The sequence below is a fragment of the Filicampus tigris genome, chromosome 7 (assembly GCF_054856515.1).
Source record: "Filicampus tigris isolate MCC_2025a chromosome 7, RoL_Ftig_1.0, whole genome shotgun sequence".
NCBI classification, from domain to species: domain Eukaryota; kingdom Metazoa; phylum Chordata; class Actinopteri; order Syngnathiformes; family Syngnathidae; genus Filicampus; species Filicampus tigris.
The window spans coordinates 9,922,466-9,942,605 of NC_141223.1; the positions used below are offsets into that span (position 1 = coordinate 9,922,466).

The 20,140-nt window shown below is 40.6% G+C and overlaps 2 protein-coding genes across 3 annotated transcripts in view; one reads left to right on the plus strand and one right to left on the minus strand.

The window, feature by feature from the left end:
• Nucleotides 1-3,866, minus strand: part of LOC147144728 (solute carrier family 12 member 9) — a 48,958-nt gene extending 45,092 nt beyond the window's left edge. Inside the window, exon 1 of the mRNA XM_086035631.1 lies at nucleotides 3,353-3,866. Within this exon, the coding sequence (XP_085891757.1) occupies nucleotides 3,353-3,572 (220 nt within the window). The 5' untranslated portion in view covers nucleotides 3,573-3,866. The remainder of the gene's footprint in view (nucleotides 1-3,352) is intronic.
• A 297-nt stretch (nucleotides 3,867-4,163) lies between these two features.
• On the plus strand, nucleotides 4,164-13,222 carry LOC147144729 (ret finger protein-like 4A). 2 transcript variants are annotated; one of them, XM_086036033.1, is made up of 7 exons: nucleotides 4,164-4,219; nucleotides 5,772-5,907; nucleotides 6,101-6,455; nucleotides 6,553-6,595; nucleotides 8,845-8,928; nucleotides 9,036-9,281; nucleotides 11,107-13,222. In XM_086036033.1, the coding sequence occupies exons 2-7, from the start codon at nucleotides 5,831-5,833 to the stop codon at nucleotides 11,562-11,564; spliced, it is 1,263 nt and encodes a 420-aa protein (XP_085892159.1). In that variant the 5' UTR covers nucleotides 4,164-4,219; nucleotides 5,772-5,830; the 3' UTR covers nucleotides 11,565-13,222. The 2 variants fall into 2 exon arrangements, with proteins under 2 accessions (XP_085892159.1, XP_085892161.1); XM_086036035.1 differs by lacking the exons at nucleotides 4,164-4,219; nucleotides 5,772-5,907 and having other exon boundaries at nucleotides 6,075-6,455.
• The last annotated feature ends 6,918 nt before the right edge of the window (nucleotides 13,223-20,140 follow it).

Sequence of the window (20,140 nt, forward strand, 5' to 3'; positions counted from 1 at the left end):
AACAAAACAAAAAGGTACAGTGTTCCCAGCCTAAGTAGAATCTCTAATAAAGTTAACTGAAAATTTAAACAAATAGTTCCTTGAAGTTAACACAGTTTTAAGTTGATTTATTATCGGCCATCAGATTTAAAAAAAAAAAAAAAAAAAAACGCCGATACAGTACCGATATTCATCAAAATGACGAATATCGGCGCCGATAATCGGCCCGGCCGATAATCGGTCTATCCCTACTGTAGAGAATAATAATAATAAAAATAATAAACAGATATATATTGTAGATACACAGTAGATAGAGCCACAAGAGCCCGACGTTCAAAATCGAAACACTGCATGTTAGAGCTTTCAGTTAAACAATAAAACCTTTGTTAATTCCTGTTGAGACCATGAGCATGTTAGTGTGAGTGAAGTCTTAAATCGTACACAGACGCTACTGTGTACGTGAGTGTGTGCGTGAGTGTGTGCGTGCGTATGTGTGAGCGCAGGCATGTGCATTCACTGAACAGCAGCTGACATCTCACGAGACTTGGGGTGGGGATAGAAAATAACACAGTGGTAGAACTAAGTGACTTGACACAGATTATCAGCACTCGCATAGTCTGTCTCAAGACTCTGTGAAAGTCAAGAAGCAACATGAATGCGAAACTCTGGTCGAGTGCTTCATGGTTGTTTAGCTTTTTTTATGCTTTTACACTTACAGCAATGATGTGAAACTTTCAACTGCATGTCATTTTACGATTTCCTGCTTCACACTAACATTAGTGTTTGTGTTAGGCATTACATGAACATAACAAAGTGAGAAATTTCAACCAGAAAGGTCCACTTTCTTTTCCTTTCCACTTCCATATACTTTTATCGGCTTTACAAGATAATTTGAGTTGGAAATGGGCAGGATGCCCTTTTTCAAACTATTTTTGTTGGTCAGAAACAACTGATTTTGAACATTCCGTTTTCTCATTAATATTAAAAAATATTGAAATTGTAAATAAGCTTATCTCCAAGTGGGTCTCTGTTCTTAACTCATTCAATACCAGACATTTTCAGACCCTCTTTTACCCTAACATTTGAAAAAAATATCAATAAATTCCTGGGATTGAATGGCTGGACTGTGAAAAGACAAATATGTCTTTAGGATTGAATGAGTTAATTTGATATAGGGAAACAGCTTTCCTCTGAATGGTTAGTTTGCGATATGTGGGAATCTTGTGGCCAACGTCGCTTCACTGTGTTGGCTCTTTAGTGGTGTATACACCCCAGCGGTGATGCCCACCGCCCTGGCGACTGCTTAATGAGCACTCTGAGGTGAACTGAGCAACATGAATAATGTCACGTTCCCCAGCTGGTTCCCAACGTACACTATTCTGTGATTTTTAGCGGGAGTTCAAATACAAGCTACGTCAAAAATGTTATTGAAAATCATATTTTCTATGTGCCCCCACTAGTCTAACTATGGTATTCTTATTGCTATTTGGTTGTTGGTATAAACAAAGATAAGATAAATCCACCCATTTTCAGCCATCCAAGGAGGCGGACATTATATGCAGCAACGCCCCCTGCTATCAACTGAAATTGATGTCAAAGTCCCCTCAAGCCCGCATTGCGAACGTCATGGCTCACCTGCTTTGGGGCTTTTTGTCACGTGACGTTCGCAAAAGTGAAGCAACCACTCAATGGGCATATACTTGAATAACGAGTCACGATCCTACATCTGGGCTTTTTATCTTTTATTGGCCAATCCACAAACCACAGAGATGGAACACTTAACCAGGTCACAGACCTATTTTGATATACGTTACACATTAAGTAGTAGAAAAACTTGCATAATGATGATGAAATGGGCACCATCAGTCCTAACCAAATAATAATTCCTTTGGAGGCCAGATCCCCTGACAGGAAGGATTTGACCCTTAATGTTTTTATCCAATTTGGTCGAGACCAAAAAATGTGTGGGTATTGTTTTACTAATCAAAATGTGTATTCGGTGGTTAAATTGCGAAAGGGTAATATCATATTTGATATCCATTTTCTTTGGTGATTGTGCTCATCAGGGTTATGAGTGAGCTGGAGCCAATTCGCTGACTATAGGCCAGAGGCTGGGTACAACCTGGACTGGTCACCAGCCAATTGCAAAGTACACATGGACAAACAAACATCCACGACTCACCTGACAATTTAGATTATGCATTTAATTAGCCTATCATCCATTGAAAGCCGGCCTAGCGGGAGAAAGGCCAGAGCTGAAATTTGAACCTCGAAACGCAGGACTGTGAGACAGACGTGCAATCTACTACACAGATTTCCACTTATATGAAGTATTAAAGACAGCGTGGTGACAAAGTGATTAGCAAGTCTGCCTCGCAGTTCTCAGGTTGGGGGTTTGAATCTGGGCTCTGTTCTTCCGTTATGAACTTTTGATGTTCTCCCCATGCTTGTGTGAGTTTTCCCTTGGTACTGAGGATAAGCGGTAGAGAAAATTGATCTTTGGATGGATAGATGAAAACAATAAGTTCATGTTTCTTTTGATATTCCTAAAGACAAAATCACACATCTCTATGCAACAATGTGAAAAAATTATCCATTTTATACGGTGCAACAAAAACTGATTTGAATCGGAAAATCGGTTTCGATTTGATGAAACACGTCGTTACATTTTTAAATCGTTGGATCTTTGAATCCTGCCACACCCCATTTATCGAGATACCTATTGAAACATCTTTTATGAGAATGTACATCAGATATAAATTGGTTTGACATTGCTGATCATTTGTTATTTCTTTGAATTAAAATAACTTGGATAGTTTGGGCTTTGGAGAGCTTTTACATGTTGCATATAGTAAACATGACAAAAGCTGTCGAATCGTTACATCATTACATTTTCAAATTGTTTCACCCTAGAGCTATAACCCATCTATCAATAATTCCATCGAATCGTATTTTATGGAGAGATGCACAACCCTACTATTTTACCATATTGAAATAGATACCACAGTCACACGCACGCACACACAAATAGGAACCAACCCATGACAGGAAGTACAGGTGTAAGTAGTTCCCATCCATACCGTCTTTATGCTTTGTTAACATCCATACTTTATGTTAAAAAAAAACATTACACATAACTGCATGATCTCATTAATGAAAATTACATTGAGCACTAAACCTACGAGCTTACAAATATTGGCATCTTATAACGTTTAGGTGGACACCCGTCTAATGAAAACTATTAATGGGGGGAAACAATAATAATTATAATAAAGTAAAGAGATTAAGAATAGTGTTCATAAATTTAATGCTGAAGCGTGCGCACTAGAACTAACGGTTTAAAACTTTACTGGCGACTTCCATCAAGACTCACCGATTCTCAGAAATACCACCACGCTGAACATTGACAGCAGGGTTGGAATGACCACACCGAAGAAGGTGGACAGTTTCTTTGGTTGACTCGAGTGGGAGAAACGGTGCCGGGGGATGACCGGGTGCTCCACCGGCACCTGGCCGGTTTGAGGTGCCCGCAGCTCGGATTCATTGACGCTGGTGGAGAGGCGGTAGTGGAGGAGAGGGGTCCGCTCTGTCATCTTGAAACTCGATTAAGCGTCACAATCTCACGCTTTTGTTTTGTTTCCTATGTATATTCTGAAGAATAGCACGTCTATAAACTTTACATCGGGAAAGTTAATCAGTGGCATGACCTGGCCAACTCGGAAAAATGTGTGCTGGCTAACAACAAACCAACGCCGGATATAGGTGTTTGATATGGGTGAAAAAATTCATATGGTTTGCCAAGTTGAGCGAACGTTCCAAAAAGTTTTAAAAGTCAGCAACAGGTCCATAAAAGATGCCCATGTTGGTTCATTTCTCTGCAAATCCACTTGTGAATGTGAACTATCATGTGATGCACAAACATCAAGATACACCATTTTCATGCATTTCCGGTTTTGGTATTCAAATTAAAAGAACTCAAGTCCTCCTGGGATAATCATTTCACTTGATCGTGACTATGGCAGGGAACAGTAAATCTTTTTCATTTGATATTTTCTCAACTACTGTACATAGATTAACAGCGTGATTAATGAACCGAATTACACTAAAAATAAAAAAGTACAGTTTCCGGTATTGTTACTATGTACACATTACACTTGACGAGAGGGTTTCGTTCAAATCTGTCTGCCCCCAACCACAACAATTTTGTGTATAGTATTTTTGCCAAGACGCCAGCTTCCTGGTAAGGTAAACTTTCCTAGCGAAACACTAACATTTATCGTTTTGGTGACAACAGTGGTGATTTTACATTCAGGCCAAGTGGGGTAAATTAGAGCTGGACTGGCCACTGGCATAGAGGGCCGATGCCCAGTGGGCGGTCGTGATGGGTCAAAATGTGCTGCAGCTCAGAAGCGCGTGTCAAGCGATCCTGGTTGGAATTACTGAAGCGTGATTCATTTTGGGGACATGACGTCATCGGTGAAGTATGAAGTCTCGCTGTCTCAAGAAGTGGTTCACGTGTCGGGCTCAATTAATGGGCATCCGTAGAAATGTTGTGTTTGTTATCCTGTTGGAACGTGGCCAACTTACTGTGACAAATGTGTTTATTCGTGGAGTCCAAAAAAAAAAAAAAAAAAAAAAAAAGAAGCAAACCCCAAAAGAAACATGATCCCATATAAGACAACGTAGAGTAAACCTGTCCAAGATATCACACATCATCTATAGGCCTGTGTGCCATGAAATATGTTACATATATGTTGTATTATTTCAGTTCAGTTCACACCAGGGGCAGAGCTATGGGTGGGCCTCACAGGCCCACCCAGATTGACAGACTACTCACCCAATGAAATTCATGAAAAAAAAAAAAAACTTTTAAATTTTAGTTAAATTATTAAATTATTTTGAATTTGTGCTGTTCATTTTATTGAATATTAGAAATGGCATACTTGTCTCAAGATCTCAACTTCATATTCAGTTGATCATTTAAACTGAATAATATCAAGTTCAGATCTTCCTTGGTCAACCACAATTATGCCATTATAAATATTCAATAAAATAAAATAAAAAACACAACGAAGCACAAATTTAAAAATAATTTAATTGTAATTTACACAAACTTTAAAAGTATATTTTTTTTTCATGAATCTCACTAGGTGGGCATCTGTCAATCTGGGTGGGCACACCCAGGCCCACCCACGGCTCCGCCCCTGTTGCCTGTTTGTGCGTCCGGCTGTTTGATTGACAGCATACCCCTGCCTCTCACAATCCCACACACAGACAGTCACACCCGCCCGAACCGCCCCCCCTCGCCCCCTACACACACACACATACACACAGCCCGAGACCCGCCCCCATAATAGCCTCCACTGTGTGTTGTCTACTCTCAGCACACAGGCGTTTAATAAAAAACAAGATTTTAGATGCACGTTTGAAAATTGGTGCCTGCCGGTCAGACATGCGGGACAGCGAGTTAATTTGCTGGACGCATCAAAAATCATTAAAATGCGTGACAATCCCGCGCAAATCGGGACATATGGTCACCCTAGCTGTTACCGTAGCAACACCAAGCAGTAAGTGCCTTTTCAAAGGCTGGACTACTCTGTCATGACCACCCCCTTTTACTCTTTTATCAGCTCTCAACCCATTCTACATAATGCAGCCACAACAGTCATTTGAGACACAACAGAGTTTGCGCAACATGGGGATTTGTCTTTATAACCTCCAGGCTGTCGGTGTGCTTTTGGTTTTTTAGAGAAGAGTGAATTTTGTCTTTTTTTTTTTTTTTTTTACTGCAGCAGGATATCTCTAAACACCACACCATCTGCATCTAGGGGGATGTCTTCTTAACAAAAGGATGGGAAGCTGTTCACTGAAGCCTGAGGCCTTGACTTCTGACATGCATAATTGGAAACACAGTCACGCTTTCACGCAGTAAATGGATTTTTTTCTTCTTTTAATGTTATTGCTTTTTTACTCATGAATTCAAAGTAAACTCAGATGACAAATGATGTGAGCAAATAAAATTCTGTTCTGGCATTGTTGACAGAAGAAATTAGGCCATTTGAGGGGATGGTAAAAGCATTTGTTGCATCATCAAAATGTCACTACTGACCTTTTGTCGCAGAGAAAAGAAACCTATTGACAGAGATGAAAACAAGTATGCTGAGGGATTTCAGGAGTTCTCCAAATGTCCATCTTGTAACAGAGATAACGACGAGATCCTAATCCTGCCATGTTCTCATATTATGTGTATTGACTGTATAACAACGGAAGGGGAGAAGAGGTCAGGTCAGTCTCCCCGCCATGATCTGAGCCCCTGTGTCTGTTCAGTGTTGTGCCCATTATGTCTGTATGATGTGGAGCTGCCATGTAGGACATGGTCTACTGCTCTATCCTGTCTCCCAAAATATCCCACTCTTAAGTCTGAATGTGTCAAAAGCGAGGGAGCATCGGAACCACACCAACTACCACCACCATCAGTAAGTAAGAGCTGACCTGTCACTTTTGTGAATGAACTGAAGCACTTGTAATGTTTGTATTATTTACAGTCAAAATGTCTTTCACTGTGAAATTCAGGAGGACTCCTATACTGTGGCTGCGTATAAAGAGACAGCACAATGTGAGTTGATTCATGTATGCATCTTATTGTATGAGATACAGTGAAAAGAGTTACCTTAGAAAGTATCCTTTGCCTTTTTAAACAGTTCAATTGACTGCATGGTGATTACTTAAAGCGGAAGTCAACTCAAACATATTTTTTTCCAGAATATGTTCTATGTAGGCCCACTAGTCTAAACACGGCATTCTGATTAATATTTAGTTTGTGGAATATGAGAAATCCACCCGTTTTTAGTGATAGGGCACTTTTCTGTTGCTGGTCCTTCCCTTTGGAATGACCTTCCATTAGAACCTTGATCACTTGAACAAAAAAAATGTCAGTGACAAACATCGCAGAACAGAAACAGTCAGTATCGTTTTGTTATAGCTGTTGTGAAATGTGCTATATAAATACAGGTAAAGTTGTATTGTATTGTGTTGTAGCTCAGGAGGCAGCCATTTTGTCACTTCTGTTGACTGATGATGACATCAGAGCTCAGATAACGACCAATCATGGCTCAGCTTCAGAAAACAGGTGAGCCGTGATTGGTCATTATCCGAGCCCTGAGCAACTTCGATGTCATCTTCAGTCGACAGAAGTGACAAAATGGAAGCCTCCTGAGATGGCTAAAAGAAGATGCATTTTACTGCTTATCTTATATTCCACAAACGCAATATTAATCAGAATGCCATGTTTGGGTTGACTTTCCTTTTAACAATATTTTAATTGATATTATGTGTATGTTATTATGCACATGAAAATGGGAACACAAGGCACTTTTTTATAGAATAGGTTTGAAGACCTTTTTTATATTCAGTTGAACCTCTGAAGTTGAATTCCCCAGAAGTGGTGTAAATAAAAACAACATTTTTCGAGAAATGCCTCCAAAATTTTACAAAAGATTAAAAACTTAAAGTCAGTGGACTTGGTTTTACAATTGTGTGACAGTTATAAAAAAAAAAGCTTCTCTTTTGACTAATTCATTACACCACTAGGTAAGAGAAGAGTATAACGATGGTTAACTTGTTGTCGTTAAAAAAAAATGTCATCTGGATCAAAATTAACCGGATTTGGAGATCCCATTTTGCTATGCAGTATCAGGTAATCCATTTTACATTTATGACATTTTTTCAAAGCAACATTGAATTGTATCACCCTGATCCAGAAACACTGTTTTTAAAATGTCTAAATCTGGATTACAAGGGACAATATATCACAATGTGGGTTACCATCATTGACAAGATGGGCCAATAGGATCTCATTTGTTCAAGTTTTTTTTTTGTACAGAGGTGGCAAATCCAGGTCCAGAAAGTAAAAACACTGCCACAGTTGGGCTTTAACCACAGAAATTTGCTCATTTACCTGCCGGTTGAGTAGAAATATCTGTAGCTAAAACCAAACTGTGGCAGAGGATATCCATCCATCCATTATCTGTACCGCTTCTCCTCACAAGGGTCGCGGGGCGTGCTGGAGCCTATCCCAGCTGTCTTTGGGCAGTAGGCGGGGGACACCCTGAACTGGTTGCCAGCCAATCGCAGGGCACACAGAGACAAACATCCGCACTCACAATCACACCTAGGGGCAATTTAGAGTATCCAATCAACTTACCATGCATGTTTTTGGAATGCGGGAGGAAACCGGAGTGCCTGGAGAAAACCCACGCAGGCACGGGGAGAACATGCAAACTCCACACAGGGAGGCCGGAGCCGGGATCGAACCCACCTCTGAACTGTGAGGCGGACGTGCTAACCAGTCGACCACCGTGCCGCCGGCAGAGGATATATGACACCGAAAAAAAAGTTGATGTTTATAAAGGCAGACTATTTTATACTTAGTGTTATTATTGATTTTATGCCTGTGCCAGCATGTTGAACTAGCACATCTACCTCGAAGTTCAAGTGTCCAGGGTTTGAATCTTGACTCCTAGACCATATCCCACTGAGCAGCGAAGGTTTGCGAGTGTTTGGGAATGTTGTGAATGTTGATTTTTGTGGGGTTTTGTTCTCTCCGTGTATGTAAGGGTTTTCTCCAGGCCCTCCAATATTTCAAAAATACACATCTTGTGTCCGTTGAAGATTACATCAACGTGTGTCTGTATGTGATTGACTGGCGACCAAACCAGAGTGTACCTCTAGCCCAAAGTCAGCTGGGTTAGTGTGCAGTTCACCTGGCGGTGACCCTAATGAGGAGAATTGGTGTAGAAAGTGGATGAATGGACAGATGTCTTTGCTGTTATGGAAACAGTTCACACTGTTGATTTTAAAATCAAGGTTTCAGTGCTTGCAGTTTCACCGTATCACCAGCAGGGGGCAATGTAGAACTACAGGAGGAAGCAATGGAGAAGTCTGTTTTTGGTAAGAAATCATGCTGCAGATTTCCAAACGTAGACTAGATTTGCGTCTATGGATGGTCATCATGTTCTGTTGTCACACACTGGTATTTATTCCACAATTTTTTGCAGGTTTACATTTTGCTCTGGACCCAGTAAGAGCCCCGCTTTCGCTCCACCTGTCCAATTCGTCCCTCACTGTGACTTACCAAGAAGAATTCTCCCTTGATCCACTTCCCAACAACGTCAAGAAGCTAATGATGACCTCTGACCCTGGGGTAATGGCGTACCTCCCTCAAGTTTGCGGTGATGTTGTCATTGCACAAGGGCAGTTTTACTGGGAAGTAGAGGTCTGCAACAGTTCTGTCTACAACATTGGTAAGAAGGTTTTGTCATTGATATTGATTTTGTTGTACTCCACATTCATAGAGTCAAACCTTTGTGACATCATTGATTATAAATACTTGGGTTTGATTGCTTAAACTCAGATGACCTCAAACTCAGCAAACACACAAATGTATCTGTTTGATATTTTAAGCAATAGACCACCCACTTTTAATCTGGACTTCAAATCAGCAGTGGCTATGTACAGTGTAGGGTCTTGCCTAGAGACTCAACTATAAGTTACAGTTTGCCCTGACTGGGAATTGAACCAAATGGGGAACATTCATGCAATAAAAATCATATTGTTTCCTTCATTTCATAAAGGAAAAACCAACAATATAGCTGCATCATACTGTGACAGGAGATTAACATGGAGAGGTACAAACTGTGCCTTGAAAAAATATTTGACCACTTTTTTGCACCGTTTCCCTACTTTAATGTTAAAGATCATCGAACACATAATGTCAATGTAGCCCAAGTAAATATAAAACGCCGTTTCCAAATGGTGATTACTAAGGGGAAAAAAAAAACATTCAAAGCTACCTCGCCCTGTGTGAAGAAGTATTTTCCCCCTAAACCTAATGAATGTTTGGGCCACCCTCAGCAGCAACAATTGAAATCAAGCGTTTTCTATAACTGGCAATACATCTTTCACATCTCTATATTTTGGCTATTATAACTATTCCTTGCAGAATTGCTTTATTTCAACAACACTGGAGGCTTTTCGAGCATGAACGGCCTTTTGAAGTTCATGCCACAGCATTTGAGTCGGATGGAAGTTCATACTTTGACTAGGCCACTCCCAAACATTCATTTAGATTTTTAAGACATTCAAAAGACTCGCTGTGGTGTGTCTGTGTTGGATCGTGGTGTTACTGCAGAACCCAAGTTCGCTTCATCTTGAGGAGACAAACTGATGGCTGAACATTCTCCCTCAGGATTTTCTGATAAAGAGGAGACGGGGCAGGGGGGGGGGAAACTTTCCAAATACGTCTGTTTATTTTTACTCATTTGCTACATTGTATATTTAATATTAGCGTTACGCAACGGAGACAACTTGACATGCGTTAATAGTCAGTCATAGATGAATGTAATGGAGAGAATCCGATCACTTTTCAAAATAAAGTGTTTTCAGCCTCGGCTAATAAAAGAATCCGGAAGTACTGTACATTTTTTTTCCCTTTCTTTCATCTGTGCGGCCTGCCGCAGCGCAGTCCAAAGTGACCTGCGGCCCGGATTGTGTGCTATCACTTCATAATTCAACACTGCATTGCTGCAAAGTTCATGACTTTGTGGCTTATTTGGACTCAGTCTGGTTCTATCTACTGTACACCGTGGTGGTTATTAATTACGTTATTGATTAATTGACTGGCAGAAGAACAATCACCTTTTATGTTATCATACATGTATAATATCAGCTTGGGTGCTTGCGGGTGTGCTCGAGCATGAGCAATTGTGCTCTTCCAACCATCATGGGTTCAGGGAAGTATACTATGTTTGTGCGCTGAACAACACTAGTCAAACACACCAAACTTTAGTTGTCAAGTTGGTTCAGCGACTCCAGTTTGAGTGTGAGTGAAGAACTCACACTAGGCACAAAAGGCAAACTACAAACTGGATTGGACCAGTTCATCATAGGGTGATCGCCACCAGGGAGGTGCATGGTTGTCATAAACCAAATGGCTACTGTATGTGTTCAGGGCCAAACAACCAGTTGGATAGACAGTACTATAAAGTGACAGGACCTCTTAAGAATTGCAAAATGTATGTTCACTTTGTTTAGGCTTCAATCACTTACTGCACAATTTTGTTGTTTCAGGTGTGAGCTCCTTGGACGGTCACGAAGGTTGGTTGCTGGAAAGACAGGGTTTGTCATTTTATACAGTTTATGATGGGAGAAAGGAGTTGCTCAACACTGTCCCACCCCAGATCAAAACCATTGGACTGTTTCTTAATTTTGGAGGAGGTGCCCTTAGCTTCCATAACCCTGTGACCCAGGAGCACCTCGTCACTCTGCCTAGCCGCTTTAATCCGTCAGGAGTGTTGCCAACTTTGGGCCTTGGTCAGGGTTGGCTGCGATTACGTTGTGGCCTACCCCCTCCTCTCTCTGTTTTCCTCAGTAAAAATTCAGCATATAGAGGACCCTTTGGATCCAGTAGAGGCCGAGGGCACAGGCATATTCCCTTCCAGTCAGTACGTAAAGTTATACAGATGTTTGAGGAGTTGTCAGCATCAAGCGTTGCTTTGAAACCTAGATTTGGATCATCCTGCTCCTAAGACGACAATCTTACTCTACAATGGAGACATCCACCGACAGACCCACAAATCCTCAGAAAGGTTTGATCTATGGGCGCCATTTGAAAGGCAAATGTTCCATCTTGAAGGACTTTCAGATGCCTCCTTCCATTCTCTGTGTGACCCCAGACCTATAATTGACTCTCTCCCCAGGACACAATTCTTTCCCTCAATCAAACACCCCCACTGCTCAGGGCTTGGTCCAAAATAAGTCCTCAATATTGTGAAGTGTAATCAAAGGGTGGACTTTACCAGAATGACTGCAGTAGGGGGTCCTTGCACTCGGAACACATCCCTGTGCACTTGGGCACGAGCTCGACTACAGAAGTGCATGCTTTTCGCCGTGTTGCTCCTACATTTCTGATATGTAAACAAGCAGAAATGATGTGTCGGCAATACGAGGTGAGAAAGAGACGTGTAAGTACAGTGACACCAGTGGTGTCAACTCAGAGCAGCGAGGACAGGTGGTACCACACGTTTATCCCACGCTCTGCCTTCGATCAGACAGTAGGCTGCCCTTTCTTGACCCTTTGAAAGCCACAGGACTCCCGAAAACTTCAAAAGGACAGCAGCGCTCAAGAGAACAGAGAGGAGGGGGGAGAGAAAACAGCATGCACGAAGTAAAGACAGCAGGTGACGGTAAAAAGAAATGAGCTGAGGGAGGATTTCCCAACAGCTTTCAGGCCAAGAATCCCTGAAAAGATCAAATGTCTTGGCCTGAAAATTAATTGAGAACTGGCACTGTGTTGCATTGGCCACTAAATTACATTAGAAGTGCGGTCAGAGCTGTCAATATTTGCACTTAAATGTTTCAACTACTCTTTTGTCTGTTATAGTTGTGTTAACAAATATATTTACAACTAGGGAAAATAGTTTTATGATACAGTACTTTTGAAAGTTTGATCATATGCTAAGAAATTCGCCTTCTTTTACAGGTTATTAATGTTTGTAATAGACAGAATATCAGTCAAAACAGCATAAAAACAAACAAACGTTTTAAAGTGGTGTGCATTTTATAACCTGTTCATAGTATTACATTACAAAAATGAAATGTAAGATAATGAGCTGGGTTAGAACCAGTTACTTTGGAGTAGCTGTTTTAACAGGTGACCTAGCTTGTTGATGCTAGGAATACATATTCAAAATTGTTAACGACACTGCAGTTATGTGTGATGTGAAATAGTGTTAAGAGTTCTATGAGTTTAAAGACAATAATGTGTGTAGGTTAAGTGCTTCGATTGGATGGGAAAGTCAGGGTCCCGGCGTGAGAGGAAGGACAGCAGCTAGCCATGGGACATGGCGGACAGTTTGAGCAGACAGAGAGTTTCTGTGTCGCTTTTGGCATGGACAAATACAAATTCTTTCAAAAGAGAAAACAAATGGCACACTATGTTGAAACTGCTGATATTAAACTGCAAACATATTTACAGCCTAAGTCAGATTGATTCTCATGAATACCAAGCCAAAGTCAAGTCGAATCTTTACTGAATTTTAGCCAAGCAAGTGGCAAGTCCTTAAATTGGCAACCTAAGTCTAACTCAAGTCAAGTTGTGATTCAAGTCCCCCACCTCTAGCAATTTGGATAACAGTCACCAACAAAACATGTAAGGGTAACACTTTGCCATAATAATTTGACAGAAATTTCCCTCTAGGGTCCCCTCTTCAAGAAAGCACTAGACACGCCTTAAATTTGACTGTGAAAATCTGAATTAGAGAATCGGGCGGTCAGATGAAACCAAAGTTGAATTATTTACAGAGCTGGACCTATGTGACGGACCGGTCAGTCTATCCGTCACTGACACGCCTTAAAATCTGATTTAGAGAATGGGACGGTCAAATAAAACTAAAGTCGAATTATATATGGTCAACTCTACCTACCATGTAAAGTCGATGAAAAAAATCTGAGTATGCCCTAAACTACACCATCCCCACAAGCAGACATAAAGCCGGAATCAAGCGTAAAGGCTGACTTCACCAAAATTAATAACAAAGACTTGTACTGTAAAATCTTGGATCAAACCCACCTTACCTCTGCAAGAAAACTAAGGATGCATAGGTTGGATAGTTCTTTAGCATGATGATAACCCAAAACATATGCCAGGGCAGCACAAGAGTGGCTCAAAAGGAAGTGTTTTATATATTTTTTTTAACTCATTCACTGCCAGACATTTTCAAACCCTCTTTAACCCTAACGTTTAAAAAAAAAAAAATACAATTAAGTTCCTGGTAATGAATGGCTGGACTGTGAAAAGACAAATATGTCCTTAGCAGTGAATGAGTTGAATCTTAAAGTATGGCCTGGTCACTCTCACAACCTCAACCCAATGGAAAACTTGGGGGAAGTTGAAGCTTGGGCCAACAAAAGTGAGTAGCCTGCACCCCTAAGTGAAAATGTTCACATTAGTCATTTCCTCTAACCGTAGTCATGTGACTCAATAGTGTTACTAGCTCTCAGGTGTGAATGGTGAGCAGGTGTGTTAAATTTGGTGTTATTGCTCTTACACCTTCTCATACTGGTCACTGAAAGTTCAATATGGCACCTCATGGCAAAATACTCTCTGAGGATCTTAATAAAAAGGTTTTGCTCTACATAAAGAATGTCTAGGCTTTGCTAAAACCCCGGAACAGAGCTGCAGCACAATGGCCAAGAACAGCACTTTAACGGGACAGGTTCCACTCAGAAAAAGCCATACCATGGTTGACATTGTAATGTGCAAACATTGAGTGCACTTGCTCAATGTCATATCCAGAGATTGTCGTTGGAAAATGGATGCATGAGTGCTGCCAGCATTACGGTAGATGTGGAAGGTGTGGATGACCAGCTTGTCGGTGACCAGACCACACGTCACTCACTGCCATCAAATGGGTCTGCGTGGCTACCATCCATAAAAGAAGCCTCTTCTAAAGATGATACCCAAGTAAGCCCGCAAAAGGTTTGCTGAAGACAAGCAGACAAGGATATGAATTACAGGAGCCATGTTCTGTGGTCTGATGAGACCAAGATAAACTTACATTTATTTGGTTCTGATTGTGTCAAGCGTTAGTGCCTGTTCCTAGGTGAGCAGTACAAAGACAAGTGCATCTTGCCTACAGTCAAGCATGGTGGTGGGAGTGTCGTGGTCTCGGGTTGCACAACTATTGTCTTCACATGGAGCAACAAACAAGTCAACGTTAGGACATACTGAAGCTGAGCATGATCCCCTCCGTTCGGAAAGTGGGCCTTGCAGTGTTATCTCAAGATAATGGTGCCAAATACACCTTGAAGATGACCACTGCCTTGCAAAATGACTGAGGGTGAAGGTGATAGACTGGCCAAGCATGTCTCCAGACCTAAACCCTACTGCGCAGGTGTGGTGCAGAGAAGGTTGAGAAGCACAAGGTCTCTTAACATCCACCAGCTCTGTGATGTCGTCTGTGAGGAGTGGAAGAGGTTTCCAGTGGCAAATTGTACCTGCGTTCATGAACTCCATGTCCAAGAGGACTGGAGAAAATAATAATGGCCATGCCACATATTGAAACTTTGTGCCCATTTTGGACAGTTTTACTTTGAAGTGTACTAACTTTGGGAAGAAGCCAGTGGTTTAAACATTAATGGCTAAATGTTGAGTTAATTTGAGGGGACTTTGTTATACAAGCTGTACATTGACTACTTTAGAGCAAAGTCTAATTTCTTCAGCGTTATCCCATAAAATTGTACAACAAACTATTACAAAAATGTTAGGGGTGTCCTCTATTTGTGAGATTCTGATATTCATGATTTTATTGTAAAATGTGTCTTATTTGTGATTCTTGGTTAAACAATTCTATACTCAGCTCGTAGGATTTTAGTGATTATAATAAACTAAACTGGAATGACTTTTCCAGCTAAGCTCAGAGGCCCTAGTTTATTGTATTTACACTTGGACACTTCTCATATTCAATCTCCATGCAGCCACTTCTAGATTCATGATGTCAACTCTCTAGACTAGAGCCTCATCTTATCTTATTGTTTTTAGTGGTTGTGCTTTTTTTCTGATTAAATTGAATTACAGCATTATAATGTGATGAACAAATGTTTGCTTTAAATCAAAAGTTAGTTCTGAAAAACAAGAGGTTGATTTTGGCCAGTTATCAACTACACATCATTCAGTGTGCGCACACACCAGCAGACTGGATAATAGCCGATGAGTCAAATGGGCTCTTATTAGACTGTCGCCTCTACCACCATTCATCAGCATGACTGTGTGTTGATGTTTCATGCTCAGCCTATTAAAATGTGCATGTGCCGTGACCGCTTTTGCTAAAGTGAACTTTTATCGGCTTTAGGAAATGTGCTGGAAATTGTGTGGAAGCAATTTTACTTGCGTAAACAGAAATGAGACCAACCTGACCCACTGTGTTTTCAGGGCCGGGGCGTGGGCGGGGGGGGTGGGGGGTGGGGGTATGGGTTAAAGAGGTCAGGGGTTGGCGGCATATACTCATCACAATTTAAATTCATTAATCCATTACTTTGAGGACTTGAATTTAACGTCATGTACTGCACTGTTTCTATATATCTTTGGAACTTAAATATGGGCTCAGTTAGAGGTCATAATTATATTTCAATTTATCAGTACTGTCCTTATCATCAATCAGGTCAATAAATAAATCAATTCAAACGGACTAAATACATGTGTACGACAATGGAAGCAGATCATTTACATATTAAGATATGATAAAAGACACATGAAAGTGTTTTTTTTGTTCACACATAAAATACATTTTGATTTGAGTAAACAAACATGGTGGATGTAGAGGCAGCAGGCGTCTCAGATCGTGTCTTGATGGTGGCACCAGTCAGAGGTCGGACGTCCTGCCGAGCGGCCAAGATCAGTCTGAGCAAACCACACATGGCAGGATTATTTGATAAGATTATCTTTGGAGCCATTACGAGAGTGGTCCACAACCTACGATTATCGGGGGGTCGAGCCTAATATCGGGCTGATAAATCTGCCGTGTGAATCGGGCTTTATGTCATACATGGACACAATTATGAATTGAGGGGGAGAGGGGGGCAGATTTGGCATTGCATTCATATTCTTCCATGAGTGCCACCACCATGAAGTGGGTTGTAGCCAATCATTGACTGCAGGTGAGCAGCTAGGGTATTTATTTAATCATTAATGTGGTACAGTGTTGTAGAGTCTGTTTTCCTGTCACAGGACACAACCTGGGAACAAATATTCAGGCTTTGAAAAGAAAAATATCAAACAAGACGGGGAAAATGTTTTAAAATGTGAATAAAGTTGGATTTTTCTTTTTTTGAGGAAAAAATAGTCTAAATCTTACTGGAATACGTTTTTGGGTGCTTTTTTTTCTCTTTCTTTTGTAAACTAGTTCCATGGACCTATACTTTTATTTATTTTTTTTCAATGCCCGTTGAGAGTTATTTGCAAAAATTACAAATGTACCCCTGATAGTAATGAACCAAAGAAATAACAGTTAGCACGATTATACAGGGGGGTTATACAAATCGTGCGAAACAAAAGTCCTCTTTTTGTCTGTAAACCGATGCCATTTGTATGAATAAACATCGCCACTGCAAGACTTCTCCAATTTGCATATTGAGAGAGGAAAGGCCCTTCCGCTTCTTTCCGCTGCAGAAGCAGGGCAAAAATTAGCTTTACAAGTGAGCGGTACGCCTCTTATTACCATCATTATTGACATCAGCATAACAGTGGCTGGAAAGCAACATGAGCCTCTTGTTTGGTTGCTGCGTCATTTTCCTCCCTGCCACATCTTGCTTTTACTATATGCAACGATGCGGTTATAAATGCGGCTCCTGTTGTGGGGAAACAATTTATCTTAATGGCCTTAATCTAGTATTAAAAACGAGAGACGCGACATTACGCCGTGATTTTATCCAAACCCGAGTCAGAAATTAAGCAGTTTAAAGCGAGTATGTGCGCCAGTCTCTTTAGTCCCTCAATAGGCATTCGTGGATTAACTTTTTTTTGAACTTCTAAATATCACAAATACACCTCTGCATTATTTTAAAGACAACCATTACACCAAGCCATTCTGTAACCATGGGATAGGGAACAGGTGGTGAGACGGACGGCAAAATCTAGAGGATGGGGGGAGGTGGTCACGCATCTGCCAGGCTATTATAACTCATGGGTTTAATATACACGCCTCCAAGACCGACCAACAGGATGCGGTCCTAAGCGCGCACTGCGTTGTCAAGCAAAGCAGCTTGGGGGAGGAGAAGTTAATTGTGAGGAGGCTGATATCGTTAAACAATCCGTATTAATGGCCCAGCAAGCGTCTGTCAGACACCGGCAAATACACAGCGCCATGATTGAGAGTGTGTATCCATCCAATGGAACCATTACGCACCATTATGGATGTGTAACCGCGCTCACGCCCTCACGCACACGCGCAAGATAATGTACTTTTAATGGCCACGCATTTCCGTCTGGAAATCTGTTGTTGCTGCGCTATGTTTCTTGATTGGAATGCTTATTTTAAGATTAGATTAGATAGATAGATAGATAGATAGATAGATAGATAGATAGATAGATAGATAGATAGATAGATAGATAGATAGATAGATAGATAGGTAGATAGATAGATAGATAGATAGATAGATAGATAGATAGATAGATAGATAGATAGATAGATAGATAGATAGATAGATAGATAGATAGATAGATAGATAGATAGATAGATAGATAGATAACGCATCAACTAAGATAAGATAAGATAAGATAAGAAGGCTTTTATTGATCCCACAGTGGGGATATTTTCAAGAACTAATGAGTTCAAGTGAACTAATCGTCAATACATTACACTGGTCAACAGCAAATTCTAATCAGAGATTGCTTTATGTGAGCCTCAACGTAAAAATAACGCTGATTTCCAAAATGTTATCAAAAAAAACATAACATCTTTTTTTTGTGTTAAGTGTGGCCTAAAACGTTTGGACAGTACACATTTTAACACATGATTTTTATTGTAATTTATAGCCACAGTGTTTCAGAAAAATACACCTATTGATGAACTAACCCTTAATTCATGAACATTGCTAAATAAATTGATATATGACAATAATATTGTTGTTCTTATAATATTATTATGATAACCAGATCTGCAAGAAAAAAACGAGAGAAAATTCAGAATCAACGCAAAAAATATAATCAAGAAATTTACTTGCATCGCTGATTTTATTTTATTTTTTTAGAAAACATTGTTGACCATGTTGGTTTTTTTAAGTAAAAATCAAATTTTACAGTAAATCTACTCTTTACTGTTACAATACTGGGTATTCAATCAAAAGGTAAAGTTAACCTTCCTCCATTATGTTAAACGTAGTTTAAAAACATGAACTGGATCCGCTCCAATATACAAAATTGTCCCAGTGCTTCCAATTGCCTACGTTTTTGTGGACTCTCCAATGGACAATTTCGAATGCCGTCTGCCTAATGAATGACTGTGTGCAGTGCGGGAGAAAAGCGTCGCTTAACACCCTATGATGAAGTGCAAACAGGCCATCATCGACTCTCATTGCTGGGGGGGTTTGCAGCGTGAATCCCCACACCCTGTGGGAAGTGGCTCCCACAGGAGACATTATGTGACATATGCATTCAAATAACACCTTGCGCTCACACCTCGCTCGGCGCTTTTGGCACACAAAATCGATTGGATGTGACACGTTTACGCGGCATAAAGACACTCGAGGCGATCGAGTTGCTTGTAGAAATATTTCCCACAGTCCCTGACGACAAAGATGGGAGTATGGCGGGGTTTGACTATAGCAGTAAATGAACTCATTCCTGGCTGAATATAATAATCGTTTATTGATTTTGGTTAAATATGTAATCGCTCACTTTTTTTCCCCACAAATGGGTTATATAATTGATCTAAAATGAGCATTTGATGTCAATTTATTTTCACGGCCCGCAGATAAATTGTACTTTAAATAGCTTTTGGCTTATGCGCCCAATCAAATTAATGACATCACAGCACATGGGATTTTAAGTGGAAGTGTCCAGGTTTGAGCTCTCAAACCTAGCTCTCAAGCCAAAAGAAACAGAAGGAAAAAGTTGTGCAGAGAGCCAGTACAAATTGAAAAGCGTTCTTTTGCTATTCCAAATATTTTCATTCGTTTCTGTTAAGTCACTTAGGTCTGAGCAGTTGGGGGAGAGGTGGGGGGGGGGTCGGCCAACTAAAAACACACATGCATTTTTCACAATACAGTAAACAGTAATTAGGAAAAGCTCTTTCATCTCATTCTTCTTCCGTCGGATTGTTTGCATTGAAGAGTCATTTAACGTAATGGCTGTGTATATAAGCCATATTTTGCACTTTTTTTCTGACACTGGGACATAACTGAAAAGAAAAAAAAAAAACGACAAGGCTCCAATTGGTAATCCAGCCTTGACCCACCCCCATCACCCATCCCACCTATTATCTGCCCCCCTTCTCTTCCCAGCCGGTGGCTGCTTCAAGCTGTCAGGGAAGCAAGCTATAAAAAGTGAGAGGGACGGCATTTGGGAGGATTCTAGTCCACACTGCACTTAACTTGTCACATCGTTGTT